At 42.2% G+C, this 21,139-nt stretch overlaps 1 protein-coding gene across 3 annotated transcripts; it reads left to right on the forward strand.

Moving 5' to 3' along the window:
- The first annotated feature begins 2,726 nt into the window (after positions 1–2,726).
- On the forward strand, positions 2,727–18,607 carry dhdds (dehydrodolichyl diphosphate synthase). 3 transcript variants are annotated; one of them, XM_041212701.1, is made up of 9 exons: positions 2,727–2,766; positions 4,030–4,147; positions 5,638–5,754; positions 6,265–6,407; positions 7,371–7,487; positions 7,641–7,742; positions 8,012–8,126; positions 10,814–10,921; positions 17,190–18,607. In XM_041212701.1, the coding sequence occupies exons 2-9, from the start codon at positions 4,085–4,087 to the stop codon at positions 17,439–17,441; spliced, it is 1,017 nt and encodes a 338-aa protein (XP_041068635.1). In that variant the 5' UTR covers positions 2,727–2,766; positions 4,030–4,084; the 3' UTR covers positions 17,442–18,607. The 3 variants fall into 3 exon arrangements, with proteins under 3 accessions (XP_041068635.1, XP_041068634.1, XP_041068636.1); XM_041212700.1 differs by lacking the exon at positions 2,727–2,766 and adding an exon at positions 2,773–3,094; XM_041212702.1 differs by lacking the exon at positions 2,727–2,766 and adding an exon at positions 2,773–3,026.
- Positions 18,608–21,139: the final 2,532 nt, after the last annotated feature.

Raw genomic sequence — 21,139 nt, forward strand, 5'->3', positions numbered from 1 at the left:
ACTTAGAGCTCACTGTCTGACCCTTGCTGTTTAGCGGCATGATCCAGTGGTCCAGGCTGCCCTAACAGTGTTTCCAAACTCTGCAGTATCCTCTCCACAGTTGCCATTGCTGCCTCAGAGGAGATGGAGCTTGTGATGAATATCTAATTCATGGTTCATGTTAATATTTTAGAGGTAATGTTTAGTTGTGGGATTAAAGTTTAACTGTAGAAAATGGGATAAATGCAACAAAAGCAGCTTGGAGTGTATTACACTTAAACTGTTGGCACCATGTTGACTTAAGAGGTTAATGGCTGGAAAGGTAAAAAAAAAAATAAATCATAAAACAGCAGGTGGGCTTACTGAGTTAGAGGACTGGAGACATGGTGCCTACATTGCATGTAAAGAAGTGCAGTCCAGAGAGATGTTTTGTTTTGGGATTGAGAGCTAAATTAATTTAAAAGCATTGTGAACCCTGAAAGACTACGTCATCATGGAAATGGAGGGAGCTTAAGAAGGTTCTCTGGTTTCAATTGATGAGTTTTGTTGTTCCATGGGATGTGGGCATCTCTAACAAGGCCAGCCTTTGTTGCCCATCCCTAATTGCCCTTGAACTGAGTGGCTTGCTAGGCCACTTCAGAAGGCAGTTAACTGTCAACCACATTGCTGTGGGTCTGGAGTCACTTGTAGGCCAGACTGGGTAAGGATGACAGACATCCTTTCCTAAAAGAACATTAGTGAACCAGATGGGTTTTTACAACAATGGTAGTTTCACAGTCACAATTGCTGAGACCAGCTTTATATTCCAGATTTTTATTGATTGGATTTAAATTTGGACTTGAACCTGTGTCCCCAGACCATTAGCCTGGGTCTCTGGATTACTGGCCCACAGCAGGGGGAAGGGAAAAAAGTGAAAGGGTGCTGCTGTCAGCAAGCTCCAGGTAGTAAAAGCTCAGAAGTCCTGGGGAGCTGAAAAGGTGGTGGAAGGTCACTGGTTCCGTGTCAGGCAAATGGTGGTCAGAAAAGCCCTGGGAGCTGTTTATAGCTGGGTGCAGCCAGGAGACTGGAGTTCAGAGAAACCCAGGGGCAGTGCCAACTTAGTGAAGCTAGCAGTCTGCAAAAGATTGGGAAGTAATTAGAGGCAGGAGCGGAGCTTAGTGAATCCCATGAAACACAATCTCAGGAGGAGATTGAACCATCGTGAGGTGAGCAGTTTTTGAGACAGTCTGAGTTGCATATGAGGGAATGCAGAGGCTAGATCTTAAAAAATGTGCAGGAATCACTCATGAGGGAGACAGTTTTAAGATCTTGTGCCTCACTGTAGTCACTGACATCTGGGTGGGTTGCTGAGAAACCTGTGGGATCTGTCTTGGTTGCATCTGCCATTTAATGTGCAGCCTGATGTATTTGACCCCAGTTTGCCTGTTAATTGATATTTATGTCATGTTAATTCTGAATTTTAGAGAATAAGATAGATATTGTGAATTGATTTACTTTTCTGTCTTTGTATAGTAAAGTTTATTTTGTTTGTTTAAGACTGTGGAATCTTGTGGCTTTATTCTCCAATAGGGGAACTGGGATTTCAAACTTTTGTCTGCTTCAAACAAAAAGTTACTGGTCTCTAACAGATCAGAACAGACTCTAAAAGTTATCTCAGACGCTGTTGAAAGAGGCTTGGTGAGTTGCCGCACTGTACTTGGTAGATTGTATACTCTGCTGCCAGCATGCTGGTGGTGAAGAGAGTGAATGTTTTAAGGTGGTGGATTGGGTATCAATCAATCTGGCTGCTTAAGTATTACTGGAACTACATTCACCAGTGGCGAGGATCCTATCACACTCCTGACTTGTGGCTTGTAGATGATGGTCAGGCATTAGAGAGTCAGGAGGTGAATTACTTGCCACAGAATCTCCAGTCTCTGACCTGATCTTGTAGCCACAATATTTATTTGGCTGGTCAGTTAAGCTTCTGGTCATTTGTTGATAGTGGAGGATTCAGTAACGGTAATACTGTTGAACATTAAGGGGAGATGGTCATTGCCTGACACTTAAGTGGCAAATAACATTTGTTTCACTTATCATCCCAAGCCTGAATGTTGTCTAGGTAATGCTGCATCTTAAATGTCTTGCTGAGGCTCAAAGGGAAATAACTAAAGAGAATAACATCACCAGATGCAGTGATCATATTTGGGTGAGGGGACAGAAGAGGACGAGTGCAGGGTGAATGAGTTAAATGATACTATTTTGGCCACGGTTTTACCCTGTAGCTCAAGAAATGTTACTTATGAGCCTTCCTGTACACTGAGTCCTAATTTGTGAGAGGCCAGGGTGAATATGATTAGCAACCTGTGACACCTCGACATTAAACATCCCATCATAACTAATACAAATGGGGTTGTTATTACGTGTTCTGTGTACAAAATGGAGACCCATTAAATGTTATATTATGGTTAGAAATCTATGCCGATGGATAAGTGAAGTACTCCTCCCCCTTAAGCAATGACGATCCCTTTAATTCTAAGGTGCTCAGGTCTTGCGCCCTGATTCCTGAAACAAGCTCCCGTAGAGAATAGGTCCACAACTAAATGGTTAAATCTTTCAACGTTAAGCAAGCACTTACCAACTGACAACAGAATTTTACTTTTCTGATCACTAGTGGTTCACAATCAGTTTTTAAAAATCATTTTTTGAATTTAAAGTAATAAATGGAACCCGCGGAGTGATATCAGCAGGGAGGTGGTGGAGCGGTTGGCGCGGGGGGCGGGTGACGTCAGACTGCCGGTAAACTCGGTGAGTCTGAGGCAGATTCCAAGCGTCCAGCGGAACGGGGCTGGCAATGGGTGTACTGGGGGAAGGAGACGGGAGATCGAGGATTAATCCTGGCTACAGCATCGTGTCTAAACCCAGGGCTCATCTTTGGACCCCGTTGATTGGTAGTTTAGGCTAGGAGACGTTGAAATTTCCTATTGGTTTGGCTTGCTGTCAATCAGAAGGAAGAGTTCCGAGGACCGGAGGCTGATTGGTCCCGATTGGTCTGTGGGTGGGCTTAGGTAAAGGTTAAAATTCAGCCGGAGCTGGAAAGAGGGATGACCTGATAGATGGTAGAACGGTTTGATAGGTGAGACCGAACTAAAGGCCAGAAATATGAGATAGTTACTAATAAATGCAATGGGGGAACTCAGGAAAACTTCTTTACCAGGAGAGTGGTTAGAATGTGGAGCTCCCTACCCCAAGTAGTAGTTGGGGTGAATAGCGTAGATGCATCACAAGGGAGAAAGGAACGGAAGGTTATGGTGATAGAGTGAGATGAAGAGGGGTGAAAGGAGGTTTAGTGAAGTGTAAACACTAACATAGACCAATTAGGCAGCATCACCAATTGGACATGTTTATAGAATCATGCAGCATAGAAGGTCATTCAACCTGTCATACCTTTGCTGGCTCTTCAAAAGTGCTATCCAATTTATCCCCATATCCCAGTTTTATCCCCATAATCTTGCAAATTAATCCTCTAAGGGCATTTCATTGCCTTTGGAAGTTCCTTTGGAATCTGCTTTAAATATTATTTTTGGGCTGTGTATTCCACCCGCCCCACCCCCGATTAATTATTTTCATTCTATGATCTCTGGATACTGAGCCACTTGCTAAAGGATTCACATTCCCCTGACATGCTGTACCAAAATATCTCAATTTTGAACATCTCTATTAAATGATCCCTTAACTTTCTCTGCTACAAGGAGAACAATCTCAGCTTCTCCAATCTCTCCACATACCAGAAGCACCTCAGCCCTGATATCATCCCGGAAAATCTTCTTTGTATCCTTTCCAAGGCTTTGATCTTCTTCCTGAAGTGTGGTGCCCTGAATTGTGCACAACTTTCTATTTGACATAAATTCAGCAACTTATTGGAGAGCTCAATTTACTACTTCTAGTTATACTCAATTCCTCTACAGCCAAAGGGCTTTCATCTTGTTACTTGCCACAAGAAGCCAGGAAGATAAGAACTAATGGACCATCTGATCCTCCAATGTGCTTCATAATTAACTCCTCTCCCAGTTTATAGAATCCTACCAGGCCTGTGTCTGCTCTGAGGAGCATCCAATCCCTGAGAATGTCTTGGATCCAGGAGGCAGAGCTGAACCCCATAGAGAGGCTGTGTGCATCCATTTTAAAGGTAAATGTATTCATTTTTTTTCAAAGGCAGGCAAATTTGGTGGTGGGAGTGAATTACTATATGGTAAAATCTGATGATAAGGACACTTAGCTTTCTAAAATAAACTTAAAGTACCTTGCTGCAGATCCACCCACTCTTTTCAAGTTGATGTTGCTGACCAAGCAGAGCTATCTGCTTCCCAGAAAGGCTCCTGTATTCATTTAGTTCAGAACCTCAGATTACTCTCTGAGCAGCCTGACTCTTTGGGGAAGAACACTCCCCAAAAAAGTACAGTCAGTGTACCTTCTCTGGATTTCTGCTCCCAGCTTCTGTTAGGATGCCTCCCTGTATATGTAATTGAGAATAAACTCCTCACATGATCTTCCACATTAGCAGGAACCAGGTGCTTCTCTGCATTCCTGGGTCTAATTTTTTTAAGGATGTAAGGAGATCTAGTTGTATATAAGTCATAAACTTAACTCAAATTCACATGCAACGTAGATGTACTCAATTGGCTTTATAGGACTTAAGTTGTATTTGCACTGTCACCAGGCTGCTGTGTGTGACACTCCCTTTTTATTCTTAACCTCACCAGGCTATACTGGGTACTGCTCTGTTGCCTTTCAATTTAATATGATAATCTTACGGTCCAATACCCTGGTGAGCCAAATGCACACACAATGGAGACTGCCTATGCTTATAGAAAGTCTGCAAGGCTTCACCTTATTAAACTCCAGCAGTACTGGTTGTACTGTGGGAATGATAGAGCCTTGTCCATTGCTAACTTTCACCTAAACCATTTTTTGATAGGATGGTGGGTTGTGTTCTTTCACTTGGAAGGGTGGAGGGAGAAGGGTATTGACTCTATATTGGGCAAACAAAAACCCCAGCTGGTTGTTTTGGATATTCTGGAGTTCAGTGATTGGCTTGGTTGACAGAAACCAATGATTTGTTTCCTCATAGTAAGGTATGTCATCCTATATCAGAAGTATCTGACTGTGAGGAACCATTTTTAGAAAATTTGAATTACGTTGAATTTTTGACATTCTTCCTCCTGAGACCTCTACAAATTTTATCCTTTTAAAAGAAACATTCCATTACTCCAGTCTCTGCAGGGAATTGTGTTCATTTTATCCTGTTTTGTGTTAATGTGAGAGTGTTTGGAGGTTCAAATACCTGTTTTTTAACAAAAGGGGAAATCATTACACTTCTAAACTACAACTTGTATGTTAACAAGTTTTATAACTTGTTTTAAAAAAGAAGTTTATTTTATAATAAATCAATTATATTTTGTGTTTACTGAAAGAAGCTTGGCTAGACTTTTTATGCTGAGAAGAACAGTATCAACAGTTAACAGTTGGCCAGTTTTGTCGGTGATTTAAACTATTGTTATGACCTGTGGAGAAGGGGGGCTAGAATTAACTGCGCGCTCCTCCCATCACGTCCATAATACTGACTAATTAGTCTTTGTACGGTAGAGATTTCTAAGATCATGTAGTCTTGTTCTGCAGGTTGGTCCAATGCCTGAGCATGTGGCATTCATCATGGATGGGAATCGACGATATGCACAGAAGTGTCGAGTGGAGAGAGAGCAGGGCCACTCTCAGGGGTTTGAGAAACTGGCTGAGGTAATAAACCATATCCATATCTCGCATGAACATCCTAAATGCTCATTTTCTTGTTGGACCATCAGAGTCTTTTTTTTTCCCAGTCAGGTGGCAGGGATGTATCAAAGGCACTTTGTGATAAATCAGACTTCCTGACTTTTGAACTCTTCTATTTTTGGGAGTCTCCCAAGCGGCAGTTTTTCCCTGGGACACAGTCTGGGTAACTGAAATGTTGTGAAAACTATTTTTAAAAAGTTTAAACTTAAATCAGTAAAATGAAATGCCAGGGGCTCAATGCTCCCAGACAAACTTTCACAACTGCTAACACTCATATACACTACTGACAGTTAACTGCTCCCTGGAAGATATGGGGAGTTGAAATCCAAGACAACCTAGAGTAAAAAAGGTAGAAAAAACTGCTGTGCCTGGAGGGTGAGAAGCTGTGGGAACCAAGGTACTCTTGAGATGAGGGGCTGCGAGGTGCAGCACTATTTGAAGTGATGGCAGGTTGGCATTTTATTTATTTTGCAGACGCTTCGCTGGTGTTTGAACCTGAATATCCGAGAGGTGACTGTTTATGCTTTCAGTATTGAGAATTTCAAGCGCTCCAAAGAGGAAGTGGATGGGCTGATGGAACTCGCACGTCAGAAATTCACAAGACTTCTTGAGGAACAGTAGGCTTTCAGGAAATTACACTAACGTTGAATAACTACTCAGAATCTAATAATGGGTCCCTGCTGTGTCGCTCCATCACATAGCCAGAGCAATGCCCTGTGGCTGAACCTAGGGCTGCACCCTCCAGATTTCCCCTTGCCTGACTGTGGGTCCCAGGACTGAGGAGAGGCAGGGGCCATCCAGTAACAATGATCCCAACGGCTCAGTGGTAAATAGCCCAATTTGTATGGTACTGACTCACCCAAACCATGAGGGAGGGCTCCAGTTCATGAACTGTACTGATGCCTGGGTTAGGGAAGGGAAATCAGCCAGCGTTTCCACTCCTGATCACTGTCCATTGACTTCTGGACTTCCTACTTAAAGCCAGAATCCTCTTCGTATCCATGTGTACAGTGACAGTGCTGCAAATACCAATGATGTGAAGAGATTTCCACCACCTCTCTGTCCCCGCCCATGCAAAAGATCAAACTTGTTGATTTTCATTTTAATTTAGATTGACAAAGGGCTTCCTCATTTTCTATCCATGCAACAGCCAATTTGTGCACAGCAAGTTCCCACAAATAACAATGTGCTAATGACCAGGTTATTAATCAATGTTAATTCCAGTTGACCTGGACACCAGGGATAAATTCCCTGCTATTCTTCAAAATACTGCCATGGCATGGGATCTTCACATCCAGAGAGGGCAGATGGGGCCTTGGTATAAAGTCTCATCCAGAAGACAGCACCTCCAACAGTGCAACACTTACTCAGTATTGCACTGGAGTGTCAGCCTTGATTTTTGTGCTCAAGTTCTGGAGTGGGATTTGAACTCTCAACCTTCTGACTCAGAAGTGAGAATGCTACCAACTTAGCCATGACTGCCAGTGTAACTGGTTGTGATTTCTCCAGGATATTGAGTATAAAGTTGCACTGCAGGGTTTGTTGATAGTAAATTAAATGCTTTTATTTTCAATCACCAGAGAGAATTTGAAGAAACATGGTGTTTGTATCAGAGTCCTGGGAAACTTGACCCTGCTGCCAGTTGACATCCAGGAGCTGATTGCACAATCTGTGCTAGCAACACAGAGTTACAACAAGTGAGAAGCTTTACTGTACTTTGTGTGTATGTTTGCATTGTGTCTGGTGGGTGATGGTTGAGTCACTTACACCCAGCCCAGATGAGTGGGGCATCTTCTCCCCTCTTCCCCTCTCCCAGATGTTGTTCCATTAACTGATCCAATGATTTGCAGGTGTTTCCTGAATGTGTGCTTTGCCTACACCTCTCGGCATGAGATCACCAGTGCAGTTTGCGAGATGGCCCTGGGAGTGGAGGAAGGGTTACTGAAACCCAGGTAATGTTACCTCCTTGCACATATTGAAGTGGGAGCTGATCTATGTCAAGTCTTCATTGAGACAGATTAATCAGTGTCGAGCCTGGGAAGTGGTTAGTCAGTGTTGAGACTGGTAGGGGGTGAAGGAATTAATCAGTGTTGAAACCAGGGAGGGTTTAGTCATTGTTGAGCCTTGGGAGGGGCTGGTTGGTGTCTCACCCCTTGAAAATGCTATCACAGGGCAGATTGCCCCATTGCACAGCATTAATCTAAACCCCTTTGTGTTTCAGTGATCTTTCAGAGTCTCTACTCGGCAGGTGCCTGTACTCGAGCGGCTCCCCAGACCCAGACCTGCTAATTCGCACTTCTGGAGAGGTTCGGCTCAGTGATTTCTTGCTGTGGCAGGTGAGGACCTGATACTGGGTTGTTGCTTTAACCATTTATCATAAAATGCACATCATCAATTGTACCAGTTCACAGATTTCTGCTGTAAATATATTTTGAGTTTAATAATTGTGGACACTGACACTCTATCTAAAGAAGTAAAACTATATCCACAAGGCTGTGAGGCTGGCATTTAAGATTGATGTGTTACTGTGAAACATGACAGGATAACTATAGAACCGGTTTGCTCAGAATTTAGAGTAAAAGCTCTATCCCCTGTGGAAAGAGATTTGGACTGTGCTGAAACAAAGTTGTATGATGGAGATGACGTTAAACACTAACCTCAGTGCATGAACTGACTCAAGGAAAGTGTGAACAGCTACACTCAATGCACAGCAATCCCAGCTTTAATTTTGTTGAAATAATTTTACATAATTTTTTTTTGTCATTTTAAACAATGACGTTTGAGGGACGTGGGGCTGACTTGTTTGTAAATGAGTGAGACTGGTTAAACCAGGGGAAAGCTTTTTTAATGGAACTAAAAGAAAACATAGGAATAGGAGGCAGCCAATCAGATCATAACTGATCCGTGACCTAACCCCAAATGCCCGCCTGTGCCCATTTGAATACCTTTGGTTAACAAAAATCAGTCAGTTACAGGTTTAAAATTAACAGTTGACCAACTTCCATATACAGAAGAGAGCTCCAAACTTCTATCACCCTTTGCGTGTAAAACTGTTTCTTAATCTTAACCTAAAATTTAGAGCCGGATCTTTTAGGAGTATGTTCCCAAGTCCTAGATTCCCCATAGAGCAGGAATAGTTTCTAGCTACTCCATCAGTTCCAATTAATATTTTAAAAACTTGGATCAAACCACCCTTAACCATCTAACTTTCAAGGAATACCCCAGTTAGTGTAATCTCTCCTTTTATTTTAACTTTCGGAGTCCAGGGTAACACTCCTGTAATTTTAGACTCCAGTCCCTCCAAGACCAATTATATCCTTACTAAGGTGTGGTGCCCAGGACAGAACACAGTACTCTGGATGTGGTCCAATTAGGGCTTTGCATAGCTGTAGTATGACTTTTAGCCCTTGTATTCTAGTCATCTAGATATAAAAGACAGCATGTCTTTCAATTATTTTTTGTACACGTCCATGATATTTTAAATGACCTCTGTACATGGAATCCTAAATCTCTTTGGACTTCACTCTTTCTAACTTTTCCCCATTTAGAAAGTACCCTGGTCTATCCTTATTAGGTCCAAAGTGGATGACCTCACATTTGTCTACTTTGAAATCTGTTTGCCACAGTTTTGCCCATTAAATTAATCTATTAACATCTCCTTGAAATTTTATGCTTCCATCTATACTGCTTACAATGGTATCCATCTTTGTTACCAGAAAACTTGTATCTGTAATTCATCCATGTTGCTAATAAATACGATCAATAGTTCAAGCCCAATATACATCCTCATGGGACACTAGTCACATCCCACCAGTTAGAGCACCTGTCCGTTATCCCTACTTTTTTCTCCTGCCACTCACCTAATTTCCTGACTAGATCAATAACTTTAGGTAACAGTATCTTATGAGGGACTTTATCAATTGTTATCTGAAGTCCATATAAATAGCACCCATAGACATTCCCCTGTTTACTACTTTAGTCACCTCTTCAAAAATTCAATCAGGTTCATCAGGCATGACCTATCCTTTACAAATCCATGCTGGCTGTCTAGCTGAAAATTTTCAAGGTGCTCAATCACTCTATCCTTATTTATAAACTCCAATAATTTCCCAATAACAGATATTATGTTGACTGATGTTTAATTCCTCGGTTTCACTCTGTCACCTTTCTTAAATAGCTGAGTAACAGGTGGAAATTTCCAGTCTGATAGAATGGTTCCCGAATTGAGAAAACTTTGGAAGAGTAAAGTTAGGGCATCTGCAATGCTCTCCTCTACTTCCTTTAAAACCCTGCTTGGAAGCTATCTCATTCTGGGAATTTGTCACTTTTTTTTTATACTGTTATTTTGCTTACGTTAATGTTGGTGAGTCCCTGTCCCTGATTCAGTACTGCTTTCCTTGCGATGTCCTGCATGCTATCCTTTTCCTCTACAGCAAATGTGGAAATGTACAAATAGATATTAACATCCAAAAGAAACAGGACATAAACACTTGATGTGAGACCATTCTCGGTTGTCCTGGACATGTAAGTCTGTCTTTCTTATTTACAGGCTGAAGAGTGTTGTATGGTCCAAAATTAAACTTTGAGCAGAAAGCCAAAACTTGCATTTATTCAGTATTTTATCAGATCCTCCGGACATCCCAAAGCTCTTCACTTGGTGATTTATTTTCAAAATGTTATTTAAACAAACATTTCACATAGCAAGATCCCACAAAGAGGAATGATAAATTACCTTTCATGTGATTTGTTTTTGAAAGGTTGGTTGTGAAAGGAATGTTGCCCCAGGAGACCAGGAGAACTCCTGCTCCTGGCTGAATAATGATACAAACCAAAGCATAATCAATAGAACCATAGAAATCACGGCCATTTGGCCCATTGCCCCATGCCAGTGCAGGTTCTGCAGCTGGAATTATCTAATACTATTTCCCTGTATCTTTTTATATTCTTCCTGTTTGTATTGTTTCTCAGTGTCTAAGTCATTGTTTAATTAATGAACAGAGACAATGATTGTTCACCTTTGCAGACCTCTCATTCGTGCTTGGTGTTCCAGTCTGTGCTGTGGCCAGAATACTCTTTCTGGAATCTGTGTCAAGCCATCCTACAGTATCAGGTCAATCATCCTGCCCTTCAGGTGAGTGCAGCAAGTGTGTCAGGAATGTGGCACTTGGCATTAAATCTTTTTCGGGTTGGTGGGGAAGGAGTAACATTCCAGATCTGCTCCCCGCAGACAGTATTGAGAGGGTGGGTGGTTCATTGGAAGAGGGTGCAAGGTCTTATATGTTTCAATAAGATCATCTCTTATTTTCCTAAACTCGATGGATACAAGCCCAATCTGTCCAACCTTTCCTCTTAGGATAACTAATTCATTCTAGCAATCAGTTGAGTGAACCTTCTCTGAACTGCTTCAAATGAAATTATGTGGTGGGCAGGAGATTGGGATGATGAGCAGTAGAAATGGTACACTGAGGTTCTTCTGTCTTTCTGGATCTCTCCAAGCTGCACTGAAAGCCACTGTCCAAAGCATCATCAGTCCAACAGTCAAACTACACTAGTTTTAGGCAATGATGCCCAAAGATTAACCATGTGGACAGTGATGTGGGCTACTGATTGCAGGCTATTTCCTCAGCATTTTGCGTGTTTACCTTCATAATGATCCTAATGACATTTTAACAAGTTGAGGGTTAGTATGGGCCTAGGAACTAGCGCCTGTAAGTTTTCATGTATAGGGTGTGTTGAACTCCATAGAAGACATTGAAGCTTGGGAATTTAACCCCCTGAGAAAGGAGGGTGAGTAGCAGCAATCTCTTTCTATGAATGTATGATTTAGGAGCAGGAGTAAGCCATTCAGCCCCTCGAACCTGCTCCACCATTCAATTGGTTTTTGGCTGATCCGATTGTGGCCTCAACTCCACTTTCCTACATACTCCCTATACACTTAGATTCTTGATTGACAAGGGAGTCAATTGAATTCATCCTTAAAAATATTCAATGATCCTGCCTCCATTACTTTCTGGGGAAGAGAGTTCAACAGACTCATGATGTTCTGAAAGAAAAAAAATCTCTCCTCATCTCTATTTTAAATGGGAGACCCATTATTTTTAGACTGTGTCCCCTAGTTCTAATCTGTCCCATAAGGGGAAACATCCTTTCAGCATCTGCCCTGTCAAATCCCCTCAGGGTCTTATATGTTTCAATAAGATCATCTCTTATTTTCCTAAATTCGATGGATACAAGCCCAATCTGTCCAACCTTTCCTCTTAGGGTAATTAATTCATTCTAGCAATCAGTTGAGTGGACCTTCTCTGAACTGCTTCAAATGAAATTATGTCCTTTGTTAAATAAGGTGATCAAAACTGTACACAGTGCTCCAGATGTGGTCTCACCACCCCATACAACTGTAGCAAAACCTCCCTACTTTTATTTTTCATTCCTCTTGCAATAAACAATAATATTCCATTTGCCTTCCTAATCACTTGCTGTATTGGCATACTAACCTTTTGTGATTCATGTACCAGGACATCCCGATCCCTCTGTACCTCAAAGTTCTGTAGTCTCTCCCCGTTTAAATAATATGCTGCTTTTTTATTCTTCTTGCCAAAGCGGACAAGTTCATATTTTCCCACATTGTACTCCATCTGCCAAATTTTTGCCCATTCACTTAACCTAGCTATATCCCTTTGCAGATTCCTCTTCACAACTTATTTTCTTACCTATCTTTATGTCATCAACAAATTTAGCAACCATATAATTGATCCCATCATTCAAGTCATTAATATAGATTGTTGATAGTTGAGGGTCCAGCACTGATCCCTGTGGCACTCCACTCATTTTATCTTGCCAACTCAAAAGTGACCCATTTATACCTACTCATTGTTTCCTGTTGGTTAACCAATCCTCTCTCCATGCTAATATGTTACCCCCCTACACCAGGAGCTCTTACTTTGTGTAGTAACCTTTGATATTGCACCTTCTCAGATGCCTTTTGGAAATCTAAGTACACCGCATCCACAGGTTTCCCATTATCCGTGTTGCTTGGTACTCACTCAAAGAACTCTAATAAATTAGTCAAACCATGCTGAATCTGCCTGATTGCATTGAGATTTTATAAGTGCCCTGCTATAACCTCCTTATTATTGATTCTAGCATTTTCCCTATGACAGATGTTAAACTAACTGGCCTGTAGCTTCCTGTTTTCTGTCTCCTTCCTACCTGGAATAGAGGAGTTATATTCACTATTTTTCAATCTGATGGCACCTTTCCAGAATCTAGGGAATTTTGGAAAACTGAAACAAATGCACCTTCTATCTTAGCAATGACGTTGTCCTGTTGGTAAGCAAGCAATGGTTATAAGGATTTCTACTGTATAACAAAATTGTTGTCAAATGTAGTAATTTTACAATGAAAGTGGAAAATGATGGAAATCTGTAATAAGGAGACAGGTTAATATTTTGGATGTTAATCCTTCCAGTATTTTCTGTTTTTATTTGCATTGGCAGGTTTTCTTCTTTCTAGTTTGCATTGTATCCACACAAATATGTTACCCCCTATACCATGAGCAAATTAGGTTAAGGGATAAGGCAGTAGAGATGCAGTGGCAGATATTTAAGGATATATTTCATAACGCTCAGCAAAATTAAGTTTCAGCGGGAAAGAAATACTCTTGGGGAAGGACGTTCCATCCATGGTTAACTAAGTAAGTTAAAGATAGTATCAAATTGAAAGAAAAAAAACGTATAATTCCACAAAGATTAGTGGCAGGTTAAAAGATTGGACAGAATATAAAAAACAGCAAAGAATGGCTTTAAAAAAAAGGGAGAAATTAGAGTACTAGAGAAAGCTAGAGGACCAATGTTAACTTTACTTACTCTTTTACTTTCTAAATACCATTTTTATATTCCTAGCTAGCTTTCTCTAGTGCTCTAATTTTCCCTCACTTTTTAAGCCATTCTTTGCTGTTTGCTAAATTTGCAGATGACACAAAGATAGATAGGAAAGTATGTTGAGAAGAGGACCTAAGGAGGTTGCAGACAGATACAGATAGGTTGAGTGTGGGCAAAAATCTGGCAGATGGAGTATAATGTGGGAAAATGTGAAGTTGACTTTGGCATTAAGAATAAAAAAGCAGAGTATTACTTAAACAGAGAACGACTGCAGAATTGCGAGGTGCAGAGGGATCTGGGTGTTCTCATGCATGAGTCACAAAAATTTAGTATGCACACAGCAAGTAATCAGAAGGCTAATGGAATGCTATCCTTTATTACGAGAGGAATTGAACATAAAATTAAAGATGTTATGCTTCAATTATACAGGGCATTGGTGAGACCACATCTCAAATACTGTGTGCAGTTTTTGTCTCCTTATTTAAGGAAGGATGTAAATGGAGATGGTCCACAGGAGGTTTACTAGACTGATACCTGGAATGAGCTGGTTGTCTTATGAGGAAAGGTTGGACAGACTGGGCTTGTTTCCACTGGAGTTTAGAAGAGTGAGAGATGGCTTGATTGAAGTATATAAGGTCCTGAATGGTCTAGACAAGGTGGATGCGGAAAGAATGTTTCCTCTAGTGGGTGAGTCCAGAACTAGGAGGCACTGTTTTAAAATTAGAGGTCGCCCATTTAGGACAGAAATGAGAATTCTTTCCCGGAGGGTTGTGCGACTTTGGAATTCTCTGCCTCAGAAGGCAGTGGAGGCAGGGTCACTGAATATTTTGTAAGGCAGAGGTAGATTCTTGTTAGGGGCAAGGGAATCAAAGGTTATCAGGGGTAGATGGGAATGTGGAATTCAAAACAAACAGATCAACCATGACCTTGTTGAATGGTGGAGCAGGCCCGAGGGATCGAATGGTCTATTTTTGCTCCTGGTTCATAATTTCATATGAAATTTCCCAGTTCACTTTAGCCAGCTCTGTCATCTTACCCTCATAGTTGCCCTTATTTAAATTCAAAACACGAATCTTAGATCCAGAATTCTTTCCCTCAAACTGAATGCCAAATTCAAACATGTTATGATCACTGCTACCTCGGGGTGCCTTTACTATGAGGTCATTAATTAATCTTGTCTTGTTGCAAATTACCAGATCTAGAATAGCATGCTCTCTGGTTGGCTCTAGCACATGCTGCTCTAAGAAATTGTCCCAAAAAGAGTCTATGGACTCATCTTCCAGGCTACCTTTGCCAATCTGATTTGCTCAATTTATATATAGATTAAAATCACCCATGATTATTGCCATATCTTTCTCACAAGCCCTCCATTATTTTTTCCTATATACTCTGCCCTACAGTGTGGCTACTGTAAGGGGCTTATAACCTACTCTCACAAGTAACCTCCTACCTTTACTATTTCTTATCTGTACCAAAACTGATTCTATATCCTTATCTTTAGAACTAAAGTAATCTCCCTCTATTGTACTAATGTTATCCTTAATTAATAGAACTACCCCTCCATCTTTTCCTGGCTTCCTGTCCTCCCGAAATGTCATGTACCCATGAATATTCAGGTCCCAGCCTTTGTCATCTTGCAGCCATATCTCTGTAATGGCTGTCAGATCATGCATATTTATTTCTATTTGAGCTGTCAATTCATTTGTTTTGTTACAAATATTAAGTGTTTTCAGATACATTGACTTTTTACCATTTTTGAAACCTTTGGCCTTAACTGCTGACGCACTGTTTAAGTTTGTACACTCTGTCTTTTCCTGCCACGCTCTGATTATCAATTTTCTTATTGTTACCTTGCTCTCTTGCCTTGTCTTCTCTCTTTAATTGATCACACCTTCCCACACTTGATCCCTCTCCCCACTATTTAGCTTAAAGCCCTCTCTACCACCCTAGCTATACGACTCGTCAGAACACTGGTTTCAGCATGGCTCAGTAGAAGACAATCCCAACGGTACGGCTCCCACTTTCCTAGTGCTGGTGCCAGTGCCCCATGAATCAAAACCCATTTCTCCTACATCAGTGTTTGAGCCAGGCATTCAGTTCTTTAATCTTATTTACCCTCTGCCAATTTGCTCATGGCTCGGGTAATAATCCAGTATTTATTACCTTTGATGCTCTGCTTTTTAAATTTAGCCTTTAACTGCCCATACCCCCTAAGCAGAATCTCTTTCCTAGTCCTACCTATGTCATTGTACCTATATGGACTATGATCATTGGATTCTTCCCTTCTCACTGCAGGTTTCTCACCAGCCCAGAGTAGATACTCCAAACCCTGGCACCAGGCAGGCAACACAGCCTTCTGGACTGTCGCTCTCGGCTGTGTCTAAAGAACTGTGTCCATCCCCTGACTATACTGTCCCCCACTACAACCACATTCCTATTTACTCCGCCTGCCCCCTCCCCTGCTTGAATGGTCTTGTGTACCATGGTCAGTTCGCTCATCTACCCTGCAGCCTCCACTTTCATCCATACAGGTTGCAAGCATTTTGAACCTGTTGGATAATTGCAAAGGCTGAGGCTCCTCCACTTCTACCTTTTGGATCTCCATACCTGCCTGACATGCAGTCACACCTTCCTGTCCCTGACCAAATCAGAAGACCCTATCCTAAGGGTTGTGACTGCCTCCTGGTACAAACTGTCCAGGTAACTTCCCCCCTACCTGATGTGTCTGTGATTGCAGTTCTGCCTCCAGCTCTGTGACTCTAAGCCAAAGCTCCTTAAGCTGCAGACACTTATTACAGATGTTAATGACACCAGCATGCAGAAACTCCCACACTCTGCAGCTGCAACACATCACCTGCCTTGCCATCTTAATTATGTGTTAATTTTCTATTTTTCTTAGTTATTTTATAACTAATAAACGTTGTCACTCCCATTAACCTTTACTACTACTAGTCAACCTTACTACAACTAATAAAACCTTACAATTACTAATAAATTACATGAGTTTTGAAGATATTTTCCTGTGATGTCTCTCAGATTTTGATTTGTCTCAGAACTTGGTCACTCCACTCTGGAGCCACAGACTGGACTGGATTGGATAACTCTTCTAGGTGCTGCTGACTGCTTCTGGGGTCTTTCTTCGCCTGCTCTTCTAGGTGCTGCTCACTGCTTGCTCCTGGGATGGAGCTGTCTGAGCTGCTCTTTGCTGGATAGCTGGCTCCCTTATTCCAATCCCTGTAAGATTTACAAGAAATGTTCCTGCTAAGCTGCATGGGTGTGTGACAGCACAAAACAATGTAATGGGACTACATACTGAAAGTCCTGTCCATGCACAAAGACAACGTTTTAGAGAGAATGTTGATGACAAGCTGTCCTTTAAATATGTAACTGCTGCTCACTAGATCAATGTAAAGGCTTAGGAGCAGACTTAACCAGCATATATGAACCAGTGTTAAATGTGCTGACCTGTGTATTGATCTGTGTGTGTTAACTTAAACTGATTAGTCTTTTATTTTACAGAAAGCAAAGTTGTTGCATGAGGCAGCGTGTCAGCATCAGCAGGTGGAGGCAGATCTCATCTGTGTGCAGGAGCTGGAGCAGTTGGGCACAGTGGGGGAGATGGGAGGCACAGAGTGCAAACAGGAACTGATCCTAAAGTACAGCAGAGAACGAGAGGAGAGAGTTTCCAACTTCCTGCAGAGGCTAGAGAACAAGCGGAGGAAATTCCTCACTGACCTGGTGCAGGGCTCTGCACCGTTTCTACGTGTTTAGGGGACAGGGGCTGCACAGCTCAAACAGCAGGGTGAGAATCATCGTGTGACCAAGTGATAAATCTGTAGCAGGTGTTTTGTGGTGTTATTAGATGTCACTTATCCAGACTGCTCCAATGCCTGTTAAATTCAACCAGCAAGTGCTGGATTCAAGGTCCCCTTGCTTTCTCAGTTTCTGCCTGCTGGGTTTCTCACTCTGACGTGAGCTAGTTAAATGCAGCTGTCCGCAGATGTATGTGCCAGGTGGGAATACAGAACTGCCCATGTTTGGATGTTGCACTTTGCGTAATGTTGTGAAAGTGATGTCCACTGATGTGGACTTGATCATATTTGAGTTGTGAAGTCTCCGGTGCAAATGGGAATCATGTAGTCGCTGCAGTCTTTTCTGATAACCTGGAGCCAAGGATAAAGCATGGTAGCATTCTGTCCCTCTATCGGGGCCTTTAACCTCTGACAGTTTGGCACTGGGACTACAGTCTACAGCCAGCACTCAGAGACTCTGCTGGTAGGGGCAGCAGTCTGACTGCCACTGGCAATACTCTGACATCTGCTGGCAGTGCATATCCAGGTTTCTTATGCCTGATCACTGTCCATTAACCATTGAATGATGTGCATCTGTGGACAGAATAGAGTTCAGCTGTGTCCCCTCCAAAGTTGAATGATCTGTTGACACACATTGTCTGGGCTCCCATGTTAGGAACAGACACAAGTGAGAAACCAGTGATTGTTGAACTGTTATTAAGAGCCAGGACTGCTGAGAGAGGCAGGTGCTGAAAAAGCCTATTGTTCCCATGCAATGGAGATCATTCTTCAATAAGATGCTTGAACTTCTGAACATGGGCAATGTTTGAAATGAATCCTGTGGGAAGTGTGAGGGCAAAGTATTTCCCCCAGTTATATACAAACCCTGTCTGAATTTTGATGTAAGGAGTGTTTCTAGTTCAGTGAATCAAAGTGTCATTCTATGGATCACTGTTGAATCCAGCTACGGAATAGCCTTTGCCCTCAGTGTCTTTCGGTCTAATCTGTCAATTCTGAGATAAATACCTCACCTGAATAATATAAAACAACACTTTGTAAGAAGTTTGAATGGCTGCATTTTGTGTTTTGTATTTGTGTTTTTGCCAGATAATAAATGCACAGTAGTGTGGACCATTTACTTCGGAAGAATGTAGGTGTGCGGTTTGATTTCCCCAGTCTGGAGAAGGAGGATATTGGTCTAGGTGAATCCATCTCAGAAAAGACCCCAGACTGATCACAGAGTGACCCTGTCCTGCACTGATCCAGAACTTCAGTTGTGGATTGGCTTCAGCTTCAAGAGGTTAATGAATCAGGAGGTATTTCCTGGGGTTACAGATTTAAATTGTGGAATCAGATTCTTTTGAGTGGGATTAAAAGATAAACCACAAACATGTAAAAACAGGCCCATCAGCATCTGAACAGGCAACCACTACCAACCTTTTGAACATTCTGATGAATGTATGCTGAAATTGTTAACCAATCCACCACATCCTGCTTAGATTTCTGCTACATGCACTCAGTGCTGCGAGTTGGGGCTCGTGAGTTCAGTGTTTTCCTTACTTGCCTACATGCTGTCTCCCCATTTGTCTCATTAGTACTGGTTAAATCTGTGTTAATGTGGCATTTGTTTGTTCAGTAATTTAGGACAAAAACAAAGGTAATGTGATCCTGACCCTGGAACTTTGCTCAACTGCCTTAGTTAATCTTCTGCCATTGGCCTCACCATTTTCTAATCAACAATCTGTGGGAAGTAGTGAGAATGAAATGTCAACTTTTTGATCTGTTGTGCCTAATCTAGCAGATAAACTAATTACCAACATATTGTCTGAGATAAGATTCAAGGGAACTGTACCCCAGGTAGAGCCAGCACCCACAGGAACCCCAGTGAGAGCCACTGGACCTGGGGTGTGGTGGGGAGTGGGGTGCTTCCTCATTTTCTGCAGCTCCTGGAAGGGCCAAAATTCTTATCTTTAAAGGGACAGTGACATTTTTGTCAACCTGCTGTGACCTCACATTGTATATTTTTATAAACTATATATAGATATCCTCATAAACAGGAGAGTCAAAGTGAGAGCCAGCAGTTCAAAGGGAGAAAGAGACCAGACAGCTGGGGGCCGAGAGGAAAAATTCTCTCTACCCAGTAGCACCCCCTATCCCTCTAACCCAGAATCACTCTGAGGCCTTTAGTATTGCTAGATTCATTCCCAAATTCGAATAGAGTGATGTGGAGCCATTTTTTGCCACTTTTGAGAAAGTAGCAGGACAGATAAAATGGCCATCTGGACATTTTTAATTCAAGGGCAGCTGTCAGGGAGAGCCCAAGAGATCTACTTCATGCGGATCCCTGATGTGTCCATGAATTATGAGCAGACCAAGACTGTCATCCTAAGTGTCTATGAGTTAGTCGCAAAGGCATATCATCAGCAATTCCAGATTGCTTGTAAGAAGCCCACATAAATCTACATCAAGTTTGAACAGCTGAAGCAAATCGCATTTGACCGATGGGTAAGGTCCCTAAGAATCCCATGCACCTATGAGGGGTTGCATGAGTTGGTATTGTAGGAATTCAAAATTGCTTACCGCCCAATCTGCGGATGCACTTAGAGGGGCAGAGAATCTTCATAGCTAGGGATCCAGCTGTCACAGCAGATAGCTATGATCTCATCCATAGGCCTGGAAACTCAGGCAGACCCTTTCCAAACCATTCCCATGAGCATTGGAAAGACAAGCAGGTTAATCTAGATAGGAAAAGCCCCCCACCCAGAAAAGAATACACAAAGGAGGGTACCAGAAACCCTCCTGCAGCCTGGTGTGTTCTTATTGCAATAAAAAGACCATTCCAGACCTAAGCGCTGGAGATTGCGAGGGAAGCTTGTAGGTCAAATAGGGCTCCATATTAATAGGCCCCCAAAGGACACCCCACTGGGTAGTGTAGCAAAGCAGGCAGAGAGTCTTGCTACAGAAACTTACCCCTTGGAGGCCATGGGACTGCGTGTGTCTAAACAGGAAAAACTCCCAGAGAGCTTTCAGAGTCTTGTCCTTTCACGAACAGTGTCCCCCTACCCGTCCCAAAATTTAAGCAAGCCCATTGTACTGCTCTGGGACACGGGCCGCTCAGTCCTTAATCTTGGACGGAAACCTAAGCCTACATCCCCCAAGCACTGATCAGTGGCATGGGAGGAGGATCTGTATTTGCACCCCTCCATCGAGCCCACCTAGCGTGTGACCTTGTTTCAGACCCAGGAATTGTCCCTTAGCTACCAGTAGTAGGAATTGCTTTCCTCCTTGAAAACAATTTGGCTGGTAGCAAGATGTTAGTCAGAGAAAGAAAAGAGGCCCATGTCAGCCTGCAGAAACCTGCAGGAGAGCATAAAGCCTTGGAAGGTCCAGAGGCTGAAAAGGGTGAGATAGCACCCATAAACATTGAGCGGGAGCTGCTTGAATGAAGCAAAGCCAAACCCAGGCCAGTAAAGTTTAAAGAGGTCCAGGAAAGGCCCATAGAACTTAAAATGTACTCAGAATATCCCAGAATTAAACAGGGACGAGAGAAGTCCTAGAGCAGGGTAAGAGATAGTGAGGGAGATGCCCTACTTAGTCAAAGAGTCTGATGAAGGCAAATTAAACCAGGAAAGGAAAAGGTTAAAGAATTGCCTGAAGTATGGCTGGCAGAAAATTACT

This window comes from Carcharodon carcharias, chromosome 19 (assembly GCF_017639515.1).
Source record: "Carcharodon carcharias isolate sCarCar2 chromosome 19, sCarCar2.pri, whole genome shotgun sequence".
In the NCBI taxonomy this organism is placed as follows: domain Eukaryota; kingdom Metazoa; phylum Chordata; class Chondrichthyes; order Lamniformes; family Lamnidae; genus Carcharodon; species Carcharodon carcharias.